This window comes from Mya arenaria, chromosome 7 (assembly GCF_026914265.1).
Source record: "Mya arenaria isolate MELC-2E11 chromosome 7, ASM2691426v1".
Taxonomy (NCBI): domain Eukaryota; kingdom Metazoa; phylum Mollusca; class Bivalvia; order Myida; family Myidae; genus Mya; species Mya arenaria.
Window position 1 is genome coordinate 70781592 of NC_069128.1, and position 21834 is coordinate 70803425.

Here is a 21834-nt window from a genome sequence, read left to right on the forward strand (position 1 = left end):
ATTTTCGGACTAGGAGACGAGGAGCACGAATCATCTGATGATACCAAGTCCAAAGTTATAAATTCTGTGTTGAAAGGTTCCCTCCCTGATGATATAAACTTTGATGATGTTATAACTTTTGCCAAACGTTTTGGAAAATATTCACAAGACTCCCCTAGAATGATTCTTGTAAAGTTTAAAAATCATAATAACAAATTTGAACTGTTTAAGTTTAGAGATAAATTAAGGCTGCATGGTGTCAGAATAGCCAACGATCTTACAAGCTTTGAAAAGTTACAATTAGATGATCTTAAAAGGTCTGGTAAAAAGGGTTACTTTAAGAATGGTACTTTAGTTGTGCTTGACAATAACGTTCAACCCCGAGTATTCAGGCGAGCAACCAGGCGTCAAGATCAGCAGGTACAGCCACCTCAGCAGGATGACATGGAGATCCAGCCAGACGCAGAAACAGCTAATGTTATAGACTAGGGGGGTGGTCAACGCTCATTTGTTCGGAAACTAAACGTGGAAGTTTTGTCTTGGAATATTTGTGGAATTTATACTAAGTTGAATAATGCTGATTTTATACAATATTTATTGGCGTTTGAAATTATCTGTCTCCAAGAAACATGGTGTCTGGAGTGTAATGACATTCAACATATTCTACCTGGTTATTTTTGTTATTTTTGCCCTGCGAAAAAATCTTTGAAGGCTGGGAGAAATATGGGGGGTGTAGCAATTTTTATAAAGGATTACCTATCTCAGTATATTAGCCGTGTTTGTGAAGATTTTATTTACGGAATATTGATAGTTATTGATAAAGGTATATTTTGCCCTGATAAACAGATTCTTTTAGTGTCATTATATAATCCACCACAAGGGTCACCATTTTATACGGATAAAACAGTCAGTGGTTTATCTGAATTTGAAACATTGTTATGTAATAGCGAATATAATTTGCAGGCATATGAGTTGTTGCTATGTGGAGATCTAAATGCGAGAACTGGTGTTTTAAATGATTTTATTAACATAAATCTAAATATACCAGTGTTTGCTCAGCTGGAATCTATTTTTGAGAACGATGTTAATACAATGAGAATTTCGAAAGACAATACTGTTAATGCTGTTGGAAAATTTCCCTTACAGTTTTGTATAACTTACTCATTATGTATAGTAAATGGACGAGTTGGGAGTGATAAAGGTGTTGGTGATTTTACGTACTATGGAGGTATTGGGTCAAGCGTTGTGGATTATTTTATATGTAGCCATAGCATGTATGAGATTTGTAATAATTTCAAAGTAGACGCTAACCCTGAAAGTGATCATATGCCATTAGTTTTGTGTCTTGATAGTATGTTAAAATCAGATGTTAATGATAAAGCCAAAATTATTTATAGTAGCAAAATTTGTATAGATGAAAGTAGTTATGAACATTACCAAGATGTGTTAAGCCAAAGTATACTTAATGGTGAATTCAAAGCTGTTGATGATATGTTAGAAGTAGAGGATTCTGATACTAGTAATTTAGTCGAAGAATTCCAAAAATGTATTTTAAATTATCGAAAGATTTTGTTAAGCAAATAAGAAAAACGAGTAAACGTAAAGTAGGCTTGAACTGGTTTGACAATGAATGTAAAGAACTTAAACGAAACGCTTTACGTAGTCTTAGATTGTATAGATCAACAAAAAGTATGGCAGATCTGTTTGATTATAAGGTAACAAGGTCTAAATATAAGTGTGTTTGTAAATCTAAGAAATTACTATGCCTGAGGCGCATTGGTTTAGATTTAGAGAACTCCATGCCAAATCCTAAACAGTTTTGGAGTAAAATAAAGCATTTAACTGGCAGACAAAGAACTGATCCTGATATAAGTGGCGAGGAATGGCTGCAGCATTTTAGGACTTTATTCCAATCTGATACTGACACTGAAAATGTACCCCCTATTATTGACAACTTCTTTAATGAAGTGGATGGTTCAAATAATATCATCTTAAACTCCAGGATTGAATCTGATGAGGTAATAAAGGCAGTGAATGACTTAAAGTTAAATAAAGCTTCAGCCGGAGAGCTATTGCCTGCACATTTTAAATATGGTATTTTCTATTTATTGCCATATATGGTACGTATTTATAACCAAATATTTACATCAGGTCAGTTCCCGAGAAGCTGGACGCTATCTATTATTATACCAGTGCACAAAAAGGGAAGTTGTAATAATCCTGATAATTACAGGGGTATAGCACTTGTTGATGTATTTAGCAAAATATATATAAGCATTTTAAACAGAAGACTTACCTATTATACTCAAGTTTATAACTCCATCTCGGAGTCGCAAGCAGGATTTAGATATGGTTATAATACAACTGATAATGCTTTTGTTTTATATACTGTTATAAGCAAGTATTTAAGTACAAAGGGTAAGAAGTTATATGTTGCTTTTATTGATTTTAAAAAAGCGTTTGATTCTGTGGATAGGGCAAAATTATATACAAGCTTATTTAGACAAAATGTTAAAGGAAGGCTATTGGATGCTATTCAGTCAATTTATAAAGATGTCAAAATGTGTATTAGATGCAATGATGGAAAAACAGAGTGTTTTGGCTGTCCAAGTGGTTTAAGACAAGGGTGTAATTTAAGTCCAGTATTGTTCTCACTTTTTATTAATGAATTGTATAGTTATATTGAACAAAGTGGTGTGCATGGTGTTCAGCTGTCCCCTTCTGATATTGAAGTGTTTCTACTTATGTTTGCAGATGATGTTGCTCTGTTATCTGATACAGTTGTAGGTCTACAAAAACAACTAAATGCGCTAAGCTTATTTTGTGCTGATACTAAGTTGCAAGTTAATACTAGTAAAACAAAAATTGTTGTTTTTAGAAGAGGTGGGCAGCTGGCAAGTAAAGAAAAATGGAAATATAATAATGAAAATATAGATGTTGTATCAGGGTTTACTTATGTGGGTTTATATTTTAGTTGTACATTGTCATGGTATAAGATGGCAGAGAATTCTGCTCTAAAAGCTAAGAAAGCTTTACATTGTCTTTTTAAAGGCATTGCATCGTTACCTTTTGTTAAGTCTTCAGTGTTTTTTAAAATGTTTGATACAAAAATATCACCTATAATGTTATATGGTGCTGAAATTTGGGGAATGACTTCAATGAATGCTATAGAAAATGTCCAATTATATGCATGTAAAAGGTATTTAAATGTATCTTCTAAAGCTTGTAATGATGCTGTTTTAGGTGATCTAGGTCGTTTACCATTACACATATATGCTTCGAAACGTTGTCTTAAATATTGGTTAAAACTTTTGAAACTTCCTGATGATAGATATGTAAAGTTGTGTTACAATATGTTAAAACTGTATGATAGTCTAGGTCATGAAAATTGGGTTAGTGTATTGCGTATGAATCTGTCTAGGAATGGTTTTGGATATATTTGGGAGTCACAGCAAGTAGTAAATGAAAGTTTCTTTCTTGAAGAATATGTAACGAGATTAAAAGATCAACATCTACAATTATGGAGTCAAACTTGTTCTGAGAATATGAAACTTAATAAATTTTACATGTATATAAAATCATGTTTAAAGACAGAATTATATGTGAACTGTGTTACAGTTGATAAATTTCGTAAATGCTTAGCAAATTTTAGATTTTCATCACATCGCCTTGCTATCGAAACAGGCAGGCATACCGGAATTGATAGGGACCATAGATTTTGTTTATATTGTAAAAATGTTGTTGAGGATGAATATCATTTTGTTATCAAATGTCCATTATATAGAGATATAAGAAAAGTGAATACCATCTAAGTATTATGTTTACCCTAGTCTTCACAAGTTCTTTCTATTAATAGCTACACAAAATGAAGAAATTTTGCAAAAATTAGCTATGTATTTGTATTATGCAGAAAAAACTAAAGACAGTGTATCAATAGTTGATTAACATGTATGATGCCATACTAACAACTAATATTTTGTGAATTCTATGCTTGGTCAACTCCACGTTGTTTATATGTTTCTATGTATGCATATCTGTATATGGGCCGGAGGCCTTCATACAATAAATATTTGAATTTGAATTTTGTATATCTGGAAATTGAATTCGTTTTCATTAGATACATACTCTTAAAACCAAACCAAGCATTCTCAAAATGCATGATTAAGTAAAACAAGCAAGATATAAATGTACATGAAGCATATTATTATCGGTTTCCTAATTACAAATGTGGTTATGTAATAGTTATATGACATGAATTTAAATCTTAATGATTAAGAATGGGCGGAGTGAGCGTAGCGAACAAGCTCTTCTGAATCATAAGATTTTAATTCAGGTCATCTAACTGACTTAGCGTACAACCTCATTGGCTGATACATTGTCAACGCTTAATCTGACGCTGGGATTGTGTATCGGATATGTGGCAATGGGCGGATCTTTAAACACCTGTGAAAGTTGAAATTCTTAATGGTTAAGCCTAGAACTTAATGATGAATGAATCTGCAATTTCATTATTTTTTCGTCCAATATCTCATTCCAAGTAAGCTGTGTACTCGTTTAAATATGTATCCGAATCGTACATATCAATGTTAGTTAAAATACAACCTACATTTTCAGCCAATGATATTGCAGACAGGCAACTGCCATAGGGTGTGACTTTTATATTTCAATAAAAGTGTTACAAATATATTTATTCTTATTTTGTTAAAATACCCTAATTCTCATTTATTACTCCGCCCCGTAAATTATCAGGTTTGGTAACTTTTACATATAGTGTAGTGTAGTTTGTTAAATATCGAGTTATAGTATATATTAACCTAAAACTAATACGTCAGTGTTTTAAATTAACCAATCAACTTATTACTATTACTACTTTCACTTTTAAGTCAATAAATCTTCACGTACAACGCCATTTTTATACGGTGCTTTTCTATCCAATTTATGCAGCTACTTATTTAGAATACTGCAGGTAATTCATTTAATCCCGTTATTATAATCTGTTATCTTTGTATTGATTTATAGTGTTATAGGTTTTTGTATGTCGTGATATATTTACATTGTTTCAATGTATTGTTTAATGATCGCGCCATTGTTTATCTGAAATTCTGTGTTCGAGCATTTGTACATGTTCTATGTTAGATTACTTTATTATATATGCGTTTAGGAGGATGACGATGACGTCGATGGTATAGGTACTATTAAAACGATTGGCACGAATTCACGTTTGTTCTGTTCCCCATCTACCGCCCAGTAGAGGTCAGAGGTGGCCCGGTAACAGTGGCGCCCAAGGAAAAGATCGTTTACATCGACGCATATGGTATACAGCACGTGCAACTGGTAGTGATTGTCTATGCAAGAACGACCCATCTTCTGATGTGACCAGTGACAGAAGTAGTAAGTGAACTAGTGTAACCCGAGTTATAAAAGAGTGGTTATAAAAGAGTGGTTAGAAATTAGTGGTCAGTGAAAAGTGGTTAGAGAAGAGTGGTTTGAGAAAAGTGGTTAGAGGGAATAAGGGGCCCCACCAATATTTGCTTTACTAGTTAACATAAATACGTATTTATCCCACATTGTAAGCGCTTGGATTCTTCATCAACCATTGAGGACCGTTGAGGAAACTACACCAAAGTGACATTTATAGTGGATATATTAACTTAACTATATACATATTCAATTCAATATTGCATTGATTTATGTTGTGTGATTTATGTTTCATGTTGTGTATATATTGATTATTCATGTGATATATAGATAATTTTAATATATACTGTATATTTTTTTGAGATAGTTCCATTACTAGTTTTTTTATTTTTCAATAATCATCAATATATAGGTCAAATTTAGGTCAGCACTTTAACACCTGTTCAACTGTCAAATAATCAGTGACCCTTATACTTACATAACAAGGTGACATACAGTAGAGGTATACAATAGGATTATCAGTATAGCGTAGTCATGTAGATTTAGATCAATACCTGAGGAAGCTTTTGATTTTTTTTTACCTGCACATTTGGTCCTTATGATTGAAACATTTGATGTTAAACACAAAACCCGTGTGTCAGTCTGCTAGAACACGATAAAGGAATATAGCAATTAAGAAATCCGAGTTCGTTTTCAATAATTTAGGAGTGATCAACCTAACTTATTGAGAACGACATTTGCGCGAACGATATAAACGCGTGTTTTTCCGAGTACGTTATACGCAACGCATACCGCTTACCGTTCTCGTACAAAACCGTTATTTTGGGAGTGTTAGTTGTATACCGCACGTGAAATTGGTATACTGATGACATTATCGGATTTGTCCCCGATGAATCGATGACTCTTGTTATATTGGTTATTTTGTCCCTAATGTGACAACTGTCACAATAGCTCAGTGGTGTAAGTGTCAGGTGTTAATTTGTAGTGACCAGGCTGTCCGAGTTCAATTCCAGGTTTCGGCAGAATAATTTTCAAAAGGAAATTATAAGTCTCTGTGCATATGTTAGTCAGTGATGTGACCGTTGTCTGATAATTGTGAATCGATGTTTAGCAAAAATAAAAAAAATCAGGAATATTAAATAAGAATTTAATAATTGAAGTTTGTGATGGTACACTTCAATAAAATTGAATTAAAATAAATGTTAAGTCATTTATAAGGTTGAGCAGAGTCAAGGGAAGTTATCGGTACCATATATGTTTGAGATTACATTATACCATAATTTACTACTTAAGATGAATAGATGTGGTGTTGTTTGAGTCTTATGATATAATTGATGACATGTTATATGCATAACATTGTATGTTTGAATAAGATTGTGTTCTTATGTTGTGAACTGTTTTGCCATTAATTTAATTTTGTGGTTTGCTATATCATTGTGTTTATGTGAATCTCATGTATTTGTGAAGTGATTATGTTTATTGAAATGTGACTTTGTGTATGGAATGAATTAATTGGTTATCTTGTTAAGAGAAGTGCCAAGTAAACTGTGTATTGACATAAATAAAGTGACTTTAAAACAGTGCTGAGTAAGATTAGAGATGGCTCATTACATGTCTTAGAAAGATGAAAAGGGAAATTCAAAAGGAGGAAAAAGAAATAAAAGAAAGAGAAAGAAAGGAAGTAAGAGAAAATGAGAGACTTGAATTAGTCAAATTAAGAGATGAGAAAATTAAGCTGCAAAAGTTGCAAAAGCTGAAGGAAAAAGAAAGAGTTGAGAATGTAAAGGGGAAAAGAAAACAGAACAACAGTTGAAGAAGCTGTCATTTATTGATAAGGATTCTGATATTGAACATTCGGATGAAGAAACTATGTCAGATGAATTTGAAAGTAAATATGTACATACAGAAGGACTGAAAGTAAAAAAGAATTTTAATGAAGACGAATTAGATTACATTGAGTAGGGTGAAGTTGATATTGATCACTTAAGCTCGATCAAAGATCAAGAACAGGGTCAGTTAGAGAAAGAGAAAACAGGAAAGGATACATTTGAAAAGGAAATGAGTTGGTTGCAAAAGAGATACGATACACTAATGGAACAAAAGTCTGTGATTTCTGAGGACAGAAAGTCTAAGAAGGGGGAGAGTAAGATGATGTTAAAGAAAGACGTATCAAAGATGAAAGATGAACCAATTAGTGATACATCAGAATCGGAGAGTGAAGAAGAAAGGAATTTAAGAGAAATGGTTGAGAAAATGAAACAATAGGAGAGGAGATTATATGATAATATAAAGAAGAGAGAGAGGTTAAGACTTTCAGTAATTAAAAAGCAAGAACGAGAAAAGAAAGATAAAGCTAAACAAGAGCGAGTAAAGAAACTCAAAGCTGAGAAAGATAAACTTGAAACAAGTCTGTTTGAACGAGAGAGTAGGCTAAGCTCAATAGAAGATGACATTCAGAGTATAGCATGTACGCATGTAAAAGATAGACAGCGTAAACCTAAAGAACATGAGGAGAAACTTATCATGAAACCCTCTGTTCCCAAGTTTAGTGAAGAGCAATTTACAGAATGGAAAAATGAAATTGAGAGCATGATTGAGTCAAGAATATATCATAAAGATCTATTGAAACAAGCAGTGAGAAATGCAATTACCGGACGAGCAAGGAAAGTTCTAGCTACACTAACACATACAGCAACAATACGAGATATTTTAGACAAACTTGAAAGTAATTTTGGATATGTAAAATCGGAAGAAAGTTTGATTGAAGAGTTTTATACAGCAGTACAGGGAAGAGAAGAAGATGTTGCAAGTTGGGGTACACGATTAGAAAGTATTTTTCGAAGAGCTGTAGAAAAAGGACAAATAGATGAAAATAGAAAAGAGAGCATATTGAAGATAAGATTTTGGAGACATTTGAGAAATACTGAACTAAGAAATGCAACCAGAATATATTATGAGACGAACATATCATTTGAAGAATTTAAGAGGAAGGTTAGAAGAGAGGAACAAGAACTTGAAACACTTAAGCAGAATGAAACTAAAGTCAATGTTCAGCAAACGAATGACCAAGGCAACCTCATGAAAGAGATGTTTGAAAGAATGATCAGATTGGAAGCAAAGATTAATGAACTATCGAAAAAGAACTCCGATGCAGAGCCAAGTCGCCATTTTGAATCATATGGAGGACGAGGACGATATCCAACTCGAAGAAATAACTACAGAGGATCAGGAGGAAGAGGTAGGAGCTTTGCACCATCAAGAGGACGATATCAAAACCAAGGCGATTACCAACAACAAAACAACGCAAATACACACCCTGCAGGACATTTAAACGGGCAACTGCTCTGATCACAGGGGCTGATGAGAGTGGCAAAGCAAACCAACGCCCCGAAATAGTAGCCAATTTACTCGAAAGAATGGTTGGGAATGCAAACGTATCAAACATTAAATTTGAAGGCATCGAAACAAAAGCATTGATTGACAGTGGTTCCCAAATTAGCACAATAACAGAACAGTATTACAATAGTATTGAAGGTAGACCTGAACTTAAACCAATGGACGATTTTGAATTAAACCTGAGGAGTGCAAATGGAACGTCAATTCCATAAACCGGATATATTGAAGCTACCATTGAAACCGATTTTTCTACAAACCCTATACTTACCTTACTGTTAGTGGTTCCACTTGCCGACTATCATGGAGAAGTCCCAATTCTACTTGGAACGAATGTAATAAGGGAAATGAAAGAAGATGAAATTACAAACTTACCTGATCCTTGGAAAGCAACATTTTTATCTATATCAGCAGATATGGGTAGAGTAACAGCAACCAGAAATATAACTCTACATCCTAGGGAATCTAGAACAGTTACCGGTTTTCTGCGTAAGTCAAGAAATTTTGAAAGTGCTGTAACTGAACAATTAGATGAAAATGGCCATAGCGCTATAGTATGTCCTAGAGTTGTTGAATGCCAGAACAAAGGTGTCAATGCACGTATACCAGTGAGACTCTGCAACATAACAGCAATACCTATAAAATAAGAGCAAAATCAGAATTATGCCAGCTGAAGGAAGTAACTGTGTTACGCCAAGAAGATCCTTCGAAACCCATGTCAGCAGCAATGTCAGCATCACCTGAAAAAGAAAACAAAACAATAAGTGATCAAGAAGCAAACACAAAGTATGGAGTTGAGTTAGATGAATCTGAATTGAACGAAATGCAAAAGAACAAGGTTTATAAGCTATTTGAAAAATGGGATTGTATCTTTCCGAAAAGTTAACTAGATCTTGGTCATACTTCAGAAATCAAGCACAGCATAACACTAAACAACAATGAACCATTTAAAGATCCCGTTCGTAGAATACCACCTGCGGTTTACAATGAAGTGAAAGAGCATTTAAAAGAAATGGTGGAAATAGGCGCAATTAGGGAATCAAAAAGTCCATGGTCTTCAAATGTAGTTATTGTTAGGAAAAAAGACGGAAAGATCAGATATTGCATAGATTTTAGGAAATTAAACCAAAGAACTAAAAGAGATAGTTATGCCATCCTAAGAATTGAAGATACATTGCAATTGTTGTCAGGATCCAAATACTTTAGTAAACTTGATTTAAAGTCTGGATATTGGCAGGTTGAGTTAGCTGAAGAGGACAAGGAAAAGACAGCATTTCAAGTTGCAGGATTAGGCTTTTATGAATGCAATCGTATGTCATTCGGTTTGTGCAATGCACCAGCAACATTTCAACGTCTGCTCGAGAGATGCATGGGTGATTTGAATCTGAAAGACTGCCTAATATATCTGGACGACATAATCATTTACTCGCAAGACATTGATTCACACCTTGAAAAAATTGGACTCTGTTTTCTCTCGACTATCAAGTTACAATCTAAAACTACAACCTTCCAAATGTGAATTCTTTAAAATCAAGACAACTTACCTTGGACATGTTATATCTCGCGATGGAATTGAAACAGACCCGAAAAAATCAGAAGCTGTAAGAAAGTGGCCAGTACCAAAGACGGTCAAAGAGGTCAGACAATATCTTGGATTTGTCGGCTATTACAGGCGATTTGTAAAGGGGTTCGCGAATATCGCTCGTCCATTGAACAACTTGTTGATCGGACATCCGACGAAAAACACAAAGAAAACATCAACAGCAAGAAATAAAGCACCGTTTGTCTGGGAACAGGCTCAGCAGGATGCGTTTGATGAATTAAAGACAAGGCTTGTCAATCCACCAATTCTGGCTTACGCCGATTACTTGAAGCCATTCAAACTGCACACTGATGCGTCCATCAAAGGTCTCGGCGCAGTCCTCTACCAACATCAAGATGGAAATGACCGTGTAATAGCGTATGCAAGTCGATCCCTGAAACTAGGTGAGAAGAATTACCCGGCACATAAACTGGAATTTCTTGCACTTAAATGGGCTGTTACGGAGAAATTCCACGACTACCTATACGGCACTGAATTCGAGGTTATCACCGACAATAACCCTCTGACGTACGTGACTACAACGGCAAAGCTCGACGCAACCGGTCAACGTTGGATAGCTGCATTAGCGAACTACAACTTTACTCCACGTTACCGAGCTGGACGTCACAACGCAGATGCCGACGGAAATGAACAATGAAATTTATTTGTAGCAGTCAAAATATCAACTCTTCATTAATAAATTGGATAAGATTGCACATGCTATTGAAGTATTGCTATAAAGACATATTACACATCTCACGCGATGACATATTACATGTTACAGAGATGGATATTGATCAACAGAAAGTAATAATATTTGACGATGATGTTTGTGACAATAATATTTACACCTCAACTTCCATTCCTTAAATGAACTCCCTTTCGGCAATTGCGTTTATCAATCGATGAACGTAACATCTTCGGATATGTTCGCATCGGAAATCATCCCATAACGATATACATGAAAACTATTTTTGTTGGTATTGTGTCAGCAGGTTCCGTAAAATATAAATCAACATTTTAGAAAGTGAATTGTTTTTATTATATTGTAAGTGTATTGTTGCCATAAGTGTTTCAATTTTACGTTTAAAAGTGACGTCATTTGAAAGAAATGTTTCCGGTTACAGCCGGGTCATTCTATTTAAAGAATGGGTAAGAAAGGATTTATGAAAGGTTTTCTTAAATGAAATGAATTAGTTTCAATTATTCAATGAAATAATTAACTATTGGTGTAAAAATAAGTAATGAATTGCAGACGGACTCCACACACTTTGACCAGCCCCTCAATTCATTCCTTAACATGACATAACTGATTGATTTATTCAGGGCAGGCATTAACATTGTTGTGTATTTTATCATTCTCAGTCATTCTACAAGTCACTTAAAGTGTGAATTTGCTCCCATTACATATTTTTGTTATCCCACTCGAAATGGAAGTCGAACAGTATTTGCACTGAGCAAAATATTCAAAAACATCTTTACAATTCTGCATTTAAAAAGCCATATGGTTTCATTTATTTAGACAAACCAAGGAAGTTAGTTAAAATATTTATTTCTATGGAACAATATTATATAATATGGTTTTTTAATAGTATTTCCGATATTCAATGCCTATATATGCTATGTGTCACTTGTCTTGTCACGTTTTTCATAGCTTGTTCAATCATTATGGCTGTAAGGCTTCGAGAATGATTCCTCTAAACAAGGACATGTACTGTGTTTACACTTTTTTATTGTTTGCAATTAGATAAAATTACAGTGCAACTGTATTTATTGTTAATCTAACAAATAATTAATAATTTATGGGGATGTATAGAACTATGCAATCTTTACTTCTCAAGATTACGAGTCCGGTTTTTACAATTATCGTGAAAACGTATAGAATAAACACTTTATGCGACGTAATACATTTTCTATTACACTACTTCAAAAAACTAACCTGTATGTTCAATAAGGTTATGCTGGTGGGTGGGGTCGTTTGCGTCGAGCTAAATGGTGTTGTTTTGGATGTGCCTCCTGAAGCTATGTGCATAATAAAACATCGCTTGTTAATGAAGTTAATTTCATTATATTAACAAGACGAATTTGATGGAAGACATTGAAGACGAGGTTGTTTATTGATCTAGGACAGACCTTTACTAAAAATAACTTTGGAAAAAACGAAACAAATCTTCGTTTAACTATGAAACATAAGTGTCTACATTAAAAACATGAAGTAGTAGAAAAATGAATTTATTATTACGATTGCAAACATCGCACAAATCTTAATCAGGGACGATGAAGTTGATAACAATTAATTATTATGTAATCCCTATTCTGTAATGAATAAGCAATATATGTTTACTTACGGGAATGACATACGTTATGTCTACGTTGAGTCCTATCTTCAAACACAACTGTACCATTTTCTTGCAAAACAGCGACCGCGACCGCAGACATTTCGTAGGGGTTGAAGTTTTCTGTATAATTATTAGGTATCTTTGGAACAACTGATTGGGTAAAATGTTCCAATTATATTTCCAATGTTTTTTCATGAGATATTTTTATTCATTTGGCTCATAAAATGTATATATAACATACTCTGTTATGACTATTCATAAACTTGTTTTCTTCATCCGTTTGCCCTAAATGCTTTATTTCATGAATATCTATGCAAAAAGCTACAGAAACAAGCTCAGTAGCAAACGTTTAAACATAAACCCGGTTTAGTGGCACTGGGTAAACGCCAAATACATAGAACATAAATTCACAAACAAGAAACATAGAAGAAGAGCACAAAACTCCACAAACAGCACATTGCATACATACTATATATAAAAATAGGTATGTGTATCAAGGATTGTTAGTTACCGCCTTGGAACGGTCAGCAAAATGTAAATTTACTGGGGGTTTAAACCAGTTTATGTGCACCAACCTCACTCTTGAAATTGATAAATATTAGTAAAATGTCATACCAGTTCGTTTTATAATGGACAATTTCCTTATGACCCCAGTCCAACGCTCCAGTCCGGAAACATTGCCAGAAAACGATGTGCTCAATATGCTTGTATATGTTGCTGGATATTTTCCGGCAGCAAAACAAGATTCCGATGCAGATGCCCACGTCCTTTTATACTCAGAGTTCGGAATTACAGCAGATTGGGTATCAACTGCAGAATCAATATAAGTAATGTATATTATATGATTTTTCCCTCTGGGTTCCGAGCAATATTAAAAACAACTAGTTAGTCATTGTTAATCAAATTTAATAAGAAGATTGATTATGACAATTATATGACATCTGTTGCTTTAAACCATCAAAGGTTAATATCACAGTGACCTTAAGCAACACAATACTTTACGATCAATACTTTAATAATGAGTAGTCCGGATTCCTCAATTTTCACAATTTGTCATATGTCACAGTGACATTCCGTTATAACATGCAATTTGATGAAATACGAATGAGGCCATGGCATCAAATGTCAAAATATAACAGAAAAATAGTAGAACAACAAGTAAGGGCTAAAAGGTAAAGGTCAATATAAACCTTAAAGTTTACTTCGATTTTTGATCAAAATTGAAAACCCCCAAAATAAGCTATTGTTTTGCTCTTTTTAAAAGTAGCTTAGCACAACCAATTAGATGACCCGCATATAATTCGGATTCAAAAAGTCAAGATCACTTTGAAAGTGCTGCTTTTGAAAATCGTTGGGACAAGTGGATATTGATATATGCACTTCCCACTTCATGCACCCCCCCCCCCGTTGTTGTTGAACTATTTTCTTTATTGACCATAGTGTTTACTGCTTGTATCATATATGCTATAAGTGTACGTTGTTATGTGACGTTAGGTGTCTCGTAGAAAGTTGTTTTGCTATTTGATCATTTTGCTTTTACACAAGCTCATTGTTAAATGTTGGCCAACTGGGTTCGTCTTTGAATGAGATATTAAAACTTACAAAACTCTACATTTATGTTATCTGTGTGCTTGGAGCAAAGCATATGTGCCCAGCTGCATTCTTATTTATTCAGCCTACTGCTGACTGAACTCATGCATTCTGAAACTCTCTTCTGCGGATAAGCCCCTAGTTGTATAGCCTATGCATAAACAGTGTGGTAGATGTATGTGTTGCTTTATAATAAGATGTCATTAAATGGTAAGCGTTATGAAATACAATTAAAAGACGAAAACAATTAGGAAGTCATAGATGGCAGATTTAGTCAGAGATACTAAAAAATTAAAGTGTGATATAATTGTATACATCTCCAAGACTGTTTTATCCCATTACCTTTTAAAAATGAAATGTCCAAGTAATAAGACAAAGTTAATGGGAACATGTCTATATTTCCCTTGAAGTACTTGGATGTACAAACACTAATAATATTAAAACAGCTTTCGATACATTGTCGACATTATCTCATTTTTATCGTGTTAATTCTTTTCAAGTTGTTCATTGAATCCTTTATTATAGTAACAATGACTTCTAAGCCTTTCAGATATTAATATTATATGATTTTACCTTTACTAGAAAAGACTACGCAGAGAAGAAATACGTTTATGATCAACAAACTCAAAACTTTACTATATGTAGACTATATTGAGTACAAATGTTAGATTCTACTTTTAAAATACAGACTAGATAATGTTTGTGTCTTGGAATGTACATTTAATTTATATCACATAACAGAAGGCATGTTTTACATCATTATCATCGGATCCGATTTAACAATTTAAAAAAAAAAAACTAACACGATAAAATGGGATAAATCGATGAATATCCCTTAGACCATCAATTATTTCTGGTAATAAATGATAAAAATGTGTTATTAATTGGGTTAACCATATACCTGAAAAGTTATGGTTATTGCAAAGGGGTTGAAAGGAAAATTCTTTATCCATGCATGTTTTCCATTTGAATATGTATGCGTCCGATGGAGTATTATTGTATGTGAATGAAAGACAACTGCATTCAATCGACGTACATGTGTCGTCCGTCTGTGATATTACTGAAATATGTATGATTACTGTAAGGCACAATTTGAGGTATGATAAAAGCAGTCAGATCTGATTGTAATCATTTGCATTAATCACGCATGCGTGTACCAACTGCACGACATGTACACGGCTTTGGTTTGTCACTAGTTCAGGTACAAAAAAAGCATCGACATATCTTCTAAATGCGAAACATTTTGTATTTCGTATAGTGAATCTCTTTTATCCTTCACGTAAGGTATGTTATACAATTTTAATAACAAATTACTATGTTACAAGTTTACACTATGCTGCTATAATAAATGCTACTTTTAATAATTATTTATCTATTGAGTCAAAACAAGAGCACAAGATTTTAAGCCTTAATTTATATATTCTCTGGCAAGAAAGTACTTCATAGGGAGACATCTCCTCAATTTGTATACAGAAATAATAACATACGTACATTAAACTACTAACTTACTTCTTTCATTGTCTGTGTTGTATACAGACATTATATTGGTCTCTGCCATTCCACACGGAAATTTAAAGTTCGAGTCATTGCAATGTGAATCACAAGATATGTTGGCAAATACTGTATATCCCAAGGCACATTTACATGTAAGGCCCTGGGAAAAATTACACTTTTATAACATCTTGCATGTATTTACACAAACAGCTAGTGTGTATATTCGCTACATTCATACGAAGTTTTAAATGTTTCAAGATTTTACGCATCCATATAATAAATAAATTAGTAAAAAAATACAAATAATAAAATGTTATATTTTCTTACTGTATTTGATTTCCATAACCCGAAGGTTTTACATCCAGTAGCGGATATGCAGTCGCCAAGACTTTGTACGTCATAAATCTGCCCTTCATACTGATCCCTTCGACCGTTTCCTAATTTTGCGTTCATTTGTAAAAATACTTCAAAAGGTAGCAACTTTACGACAATGCAATTCTTAAAAAGTGATGCATGCAAACACACCACGTTTCAAAATATATTAATTAAAATATATTTAATGATAAACATAAGAGCAAAGACGGCTAGGGTTTGTATACATTGCGAATGTAGCTGTAAGTGAACACAAAGATAAATGGCAATGATTCCTAAGCTACTACAAATGGTCAATCTTTACTTACCGACATATGTGTAGGTAACCATTGCTTGGTAATAGCCAATCCAAACACCATTCCCAGGAATTCTTAAGTTCGAAATATCCTCGGTTGAATCTATAGAAGGTGTACTCCCAGAGAAGTTCAGGACTGGAAATGCTATTTGACATGAAGCGTTCCCCCATACCGTTGGTTGTGTCTCGATGAAATAACTATGCACTGGAAAATAAAAAAGAGAAAAGACATTAACATTGTGCTCAGAACGGTCACAACTACATAAGTAGTGAATATAGTAAATGAGTGTCCGAAGAAGCGTAAAACATATATTATTAATATGAATCATTAGTCTTTGAAACGTTAAGTAAACAGGGGTCTTTAGATAGAACGCTTCATTGAAAATAATTATACTAATATATAAAATAATTCTTTCAACGCTTCCTGGTATGGAGTTGAGACACTTTTTATCTACGCGTGACGTCTACTTATGGACTTAACAAAATCGTTTGTACGACCCTCCATACTTCAAATTCGGCAAAATATTCTCAAAATGTGCTTCAAATAAAGTAATTGAGCACCGCTTGTAAATATTGCTTTAAAGTCCTCATATGGTTCATGTATGAAAGGGATTACTTCCTTTCTTGCCGTAGTTATGCGATTATTGATTTTTGTTTTGGTTCAGCTAATGTGAAACAAAACAGTTGGTCATTCATTGCTCTTATAAGGCACGAGTAGGCCGCATCCAATTGCACATGTTCTAGGTATGACCTTCCTAAAACAATGAAAATCAATACGGAAATACCCAAGGCACATTTATATGTTTAGAACGTCAGTATCCAGAAATATATTCGTTTGCTTATGCGTTAAAAATAGTCCATTATTTGAATAAAAAGTATGTTTCATGTTTTGTACAATAGAATATGAAGCAAACTTGTTTTGGTAATTTAAACTATTATTGCTACTGACGAATCACAAAACATCGATAAAACCAAATAGTTATGAAATAAGATTTATATGTATTTTTTCCTGATTTCGCGGTACAATTAAATGGTGGTCGACAAGACAACATTGTGTGTTTTGCAAACCAAGGCTGATTCATTCGTATGAGATTAACAGAGAAGTGTGACTTTTATATTTAATTAAATCAGTGACATTTGAACACTACTGTGATCACTAGCGACTCCATGTTTTATCATGTATGTTTTATTATGTATGCATCATTAAAACGATAATTTAATTCTGAACGATCCACATCATGACTCATAACTCACTGTCTATAACTGTCGCCATTCGTGAGTTACAATGGTGTTTTGTACTGTTTAATTTAATAAAAGGATCGTGATACTGTATACACCTCAACTTGGACCGACATTTGTTCAGATATCTGGTAGAAATTTGGCTCGTTGATTTTGCTGCGCCATAGAACATTGGTGTTTGAGAATGAATATTGTAAATCGAATTACATTCAATAAATTATCATATTTGTTGCCCTTTTTTAAAATTCTACGTACACTTTCAAAGCTGTTTGTAAAATTGTTCAAAAGGCTAGTAACTAATATAAGAAAGTCTTGCTCTTAAAATCCAAAGTAAAAATGGAGGATTTAGTTAAAACATCAAATTCATCGATGTGATATCACGACAAAACGCAAATGGATGCCGTATATGATAAGGTACTTTCACTGGCGGTCCTATAAGGTATGCGTTTGTCAATGCCAAGTTTCCTGACAGCGGTAAGTGTCAAAATGTACATGTTTACAGGTTGAATACTTTGTTCATCTCTAAGCGTTTGAGCAAAGTTCCGAGGTATCACACCTGTGCCCTGCGCCATATTTAGTCGCGGTGGAACACTTGGGTGTTGAGTTATATCAGATGAACCTGGAATACCTGAGACGTTTTAACAGTGTATGCTTCATTGGCCATAAGGGCTTCAATGAATTGCACATTTTGTTTGCTCTTTTATGCGAGCATTACATAAAATGCATTTTAGCAGCAATGAAAAAAATACTACGTATATGATGCAAAATGATGCATTATTTAGTGTACACTCACTCACTCACTCACTCACTCACTCACTCACTCACTCACTCACTCACTCACTCACTCACTCACTCACTCACTCACTCACTCACTCACTCACTCACTCACTCACTCACTCACTCACTCACTCACTCACTCACTCACTCACTCACTCACTCACTCACTCACTCACTCACTCACTCACTCACTAACTAACTCGCTCGCTCACTTATTCATTCTTCCATCCATCCATCCATCCATCCATCCATCCAGCCAGCCAGACTTTTACTCTTGTTTGACGCACCTTGAGATTTTGGGTCCAAATGAGGTTACCTCGTTTTCGAGAAAATCAACATCAAACCTGAAGTCACACAATTAAGTTCTATTTCCAATAAACAAATAAGCGTGTTCTGTCTGCTAAAAAATTGAACCTCACAATTTAATAAAAAATGAAACAATGAAACAGTTAATGGTTTGGTATTTAAACGAACTTTTATCATGTTGATGACCCTTAATGACGGATAAAGTATTGCCATGTCTTCTGTACCTCACATTTAAACATTATCACCGCTTTTACTAAGTTCATACTAGTTTACCACATTCTTTTAAGGAAACCCTTTTTCACAACGTATTTAATTTAATCACGAATGTTTGCACAGAAATTCATTGAAAACTACAACGCTAACCCAGATACCGAAAAATGTTTTGTGATAAGCCGAAATAACATCAAGTCTGTATATTTCTTTCAAGCTTAATGTTTTGGACATAAAGTCTTATACATTTGACTACAACCCAGTAAACGCTCTTGTATATTGCTCTGAAGATCACCCTGCATAAATGATAATAGTCTTTACAATGTGGAGTACGGTTTGACCATTTTCCTGCAATTAATGGTGTGAACATGACATACCATCACAGAAAAAGAAGGAAATTTAATGGTTTTGCTACGACAATGTTATGGACATAACCATATCAATGATTTAAAAAGTCAGATTGGTACAGCTGTTTCGACCATGGTGGGATTAATGATCAAAACAAGGCCATCTGTCTAAATCATAACAGGATTGTCCAAATGGCATAATTTTATTTGTTTCAAATTCAGTGTCAGATCAACACTCTTTCAGTTATATAATGTATTACTGTTACTGTAATGATAATAAGAACACTACCACATGAAGTTCATCTGGATGAATTAAGGTTATAACAATATTTGTCCGAATGTCAATGATTTAGCAGTGTTTCAAACTCGGTGTAAGATCAAGTGCCTTTCACCAAGCTTGTATTAGATATGATTTGACTATGACGGTAATTTAAATTAGAGCAATACCATTATAAGGTCATATAGTTTATATCAAACATATTTTCTTCAGTTTACAGGTAACAGGAAATTGTGTTCTGAATTTTCCCAAAACACATTAGAACATTTTTTTTACAAAAAAAACACAACAGTTTAAGTCTCGTTTAACAATTAAGACAATCCGAAATAAACACCGACTTCATGAATTTACATAATTTTATGAGTTTTATATCATTTAATCAGGTTTATTCGAAACTTATTCTTTTGAAGTTTAAAAGTCTAAAGATCGAAATAATTGTCTTTGAATATCTGTAATTTTCAAAATAGCTACATGCGAGTACATTTATCAAAACTCGCCATCTGTATAGGGTTTCGCTGAGCTGAGTTCTCATTTTCTATCATTGAACTCTCAATTATACCGCCTCAATTCGTTCAAACTTTTATCTCTAAAATACCTTATTTTATAACTCAATCAAATGCAAAATGCAACTTGATGTACGTCATGCATCTTAAAATGCAATAATATGTTTCATAGCCGACATTAAGTTGTTTTGAAATCATTTATTATACAATTGCCTTAGATAAGACACTTTTATTTATTACTTGTAGTGTATTCGTATTTAATATGATTATAATTTTATGACGAAAATAAACGAAACGGGAAATAAAAGACAATTATACAAAAGGAAAGTTATTAAATATCAGCAGGATCATTAAACGCAAGGTTGCGTTACACTGATATTCTCAATCATTCCATCAGTACTTAAGTACTGTGCACTAGGTCTCTCATCCCTTTAAAGCACTTGAAAAGAACCGAGGCTGTCCAACAAAATAATGACAATTTTTTAAAGAATTTTGAAATCACAAAGAAACAAATACATAGAAAGGATAGGATAGAAATACTGACTTGTCTAGCACGAAATATATATGCACAAACCTCAAACACCTCTTACATATTTATAAAGAACCTCTCTATTAAACCATGGACACTGTAATATGTTAACTATGCTAAGACGAAGCTTTCAGCAAAAACATTGAGTCATGCTTCTACAGATTACCTTTTACATCATACATACCTCTTGTAAGCCTAAAAATTAGCTTAATTGTAATTGAATTTGCCCTAAATTGACAACAGGGTAATAACTATTTTAATAGGTTTTAGTATTCACCGTGAACATACTGAACAATAATCTATTCTAGACTAGATGCTTAAAATACATATTTTTTTCTGTACGACAAATTCAAAAACTATTGCTCTACTTACCTAGAAAATGTACATTTGTCCCAAAAACAAACCAAAACAAAACGATCATTGTCCTACCACATATATGAATATTTTAACCTATTATCGTTTTACGGTGTATATATATATATTTATTTATATATAGATACACATTTTATACCATATTTATTATTTAAACACACTATATACGTCTGCTCGTTATGGTAGAAAACACAGGTTTAATCCAACCGACTTCCTTGTCGATAAATACGCTGTATACCATGTCATCGAATAAGGCAATCTCGCATTACCTTGTCACGGAAGTTCATGAAACAATTATTGTATGATATTAAACACGAAACTATTTTCTTCCTTTATACGTTTTAGTTTACATGTAATTTATATGAAACTAAACAGACACGCCCTTTGGCAAACATTTATCATACGTATGTATATCAAGTGGAATCAACTGTACCATACCATTATGAAGAATTTAAAAATAAAATCAAAACATTCAACAGCGGAAATCACACGCTATTGAAAGCGATGATAATGTTTAATAGTATTTGGGACAGTTTTTTCCGAAAAAAGATTCGACAAGCATGCAAAGATGGTAACCAAGACATTTGTCAAAAACATGTTACTGTATTTCTGTTAGTTTCTTTGTCAATTTAGTTGCCAAGTTAAAAAACTTGCTTGCGTTTGCATTGTTTAGATTTTCCGTGTTCTTGTCATCCTTGTTAAAAACGTTAGAACAAAAGCTAAGTTGCCTGAAAACCTATTGAAAATCCCAGTAAACATCCGTTTAAATGAAGTTACACGGAGAGTTTCTTTGCTATCTGGCCTAACTCATG

At 33.6% G+C, this 21834-nt stretch overlaps 1 protein-coding gene across 2 annotated transcripts in view; it reads right to left on the reverse strand.

Moving 5' to 3' along the window:
* The window catches only part of LOC128240487 (uncharacterized), a 77297-nt gene extending 56166 nt beyond the window's left edge, over positions 1-21131 (reverse strand). For both annotated transcript variants that reach the window (XM_052957134.1, XM_052957132.1), the window contains exons 1-5: positions 21023-21131; positions 16476-16667; positions 16123-16232; positions 15811-15955; positions 15203-15361 (exon numbers count right to left, since the gene is read on the reverse strand). In XM_052957134.1, coding sequence (XP_052813094.1) covers positions 15203-15361; positions 15811-15955; positions 16123-16232; positions 16476-16667; positions 21023-21071 — 655 coding nt within the window. In that variant the 5' untranslated portion in view covers positions 21072-21131. The remainder of the gene's footprint in view (positions 1-15202; positions 15362-15810; positions 15956-16122; positions 16233-16475; positions 16668-21022) is intronic.
* Between the last annotated feature and the right edge of the window lie 703 nt (positions 21132-21834).